Source organism: Trichechus manatus, unplaced genomic scaffold (genome assembly GCF_000243295.1).
Source record: "Trichechus manatus latirostris isolate Lorelei unplaced genomic scaffold, TriManLat1.0 scaffold00017, whole genome shotgun sequence".
Classification (NCBI taxonomy): domain Eukaryota; kingdom Metazoa; phylum Chordata; class Mammalia; order Sirenia; family Trichechidae; genus Trichechus; species Trichechus manatus.
This window is the reverse complement of record NW_004443953.1, coordinates 19,463,977-19,464,788: the sequence shown is the minus strand read 5'-3', so window position 1 is coordinate 19,464,788 and position 812 is coordinate 19,463,977. Positions and strand designations below refer to the sequence as shown.

Here is an 812-nt window from a genome sequence, read left to right as displayed (position 1 = left end):
ATGTCTTAGCTGGCTTTTTCCTCTCCTTCTTCACCCCCACACATTTCATAACACGGAGAGAACGCACGGATTGGCTTCAGGCAGAATTTAGAAATGGAATAACTCTAATTTGATTTTTCTGCTTTAAGAGCTATTCTCCTCCCTCCCCCACTTCTTTCTTCAGAGAGCGAAGTTGTAAACCTGAGCATAAGCGCGATTTATTTTTACATTGTGCTTAATGCCACAAACTGTTTGACAATCAGAATTTGTTCCTCGTAGCAAAATCTGGCAGCTCACCTCTCCTCCTGTGTTCCTTCAACAATACTAACACCAAAACAATGAAGTTACAGCTCAGGATCCCATTAGGGATGCGCTTTTTCTGGCCTTCTGTCTTTCGACTCTGACAGGCTCTGGAGGCCGGGGTGGAAGGTGCCCCTCAGGGACCCCTGAAGTGGGGCTCGGGTTCTCGCTCAGTGAAGCCGCCTGCAACCCCGGGTTCCCGCCCTGCCTGCCGCCCCTCGCCCCTTCCAGCTCGGCTGGGCAGGATAAGGTTACGCCAAGGTTTTCTTGGACGGGAGGAAGGGAGGCGGGTCTGAGCCCATGACCCGGCCCGCGGGGGAGTTTCCACAGTTTGCAGCTCAGGCCCGCGGGGCCACATCCCAGCTGCTGGCTGGGCGCAGCTGCCGCAGGCCCGGCCCCCGCCATGGCCTGGGAGAGGCCGCCCGGGAGGGGCTGCGGCGACCTGCGCCGGTGCCTGATTGGCGTCGCGCTGTTGCTTGGCCTGCGGCTCTGCGCCGAGCTGACGCGCGCAGGGACCCGGCCCCTCGCCGGCA

The 812-nt window shown here is 58.6% G+C and overlaps 1 protein-coding gene across 1 annotated transcript in view; it reads left to right on the top strand.

The window, feature by feature from the left end:
- The first annotated feature begins 682 nt into the window (after positions 1-682).
- Positions 683-812, top strand: part of METTL24 (methyltransferase like 24) — a 139,903-nt gene continuing 139,773 nt past the window's right edge. The window contains exon 1 of the mRNA XM_023727651.1: positions 683-812. This exon is cut by the window's right edge and continues 230 nt beyond it. Within this exon, the coding sequence (XP_023583419.1) occupies positions 683-812 (130 nt within the window).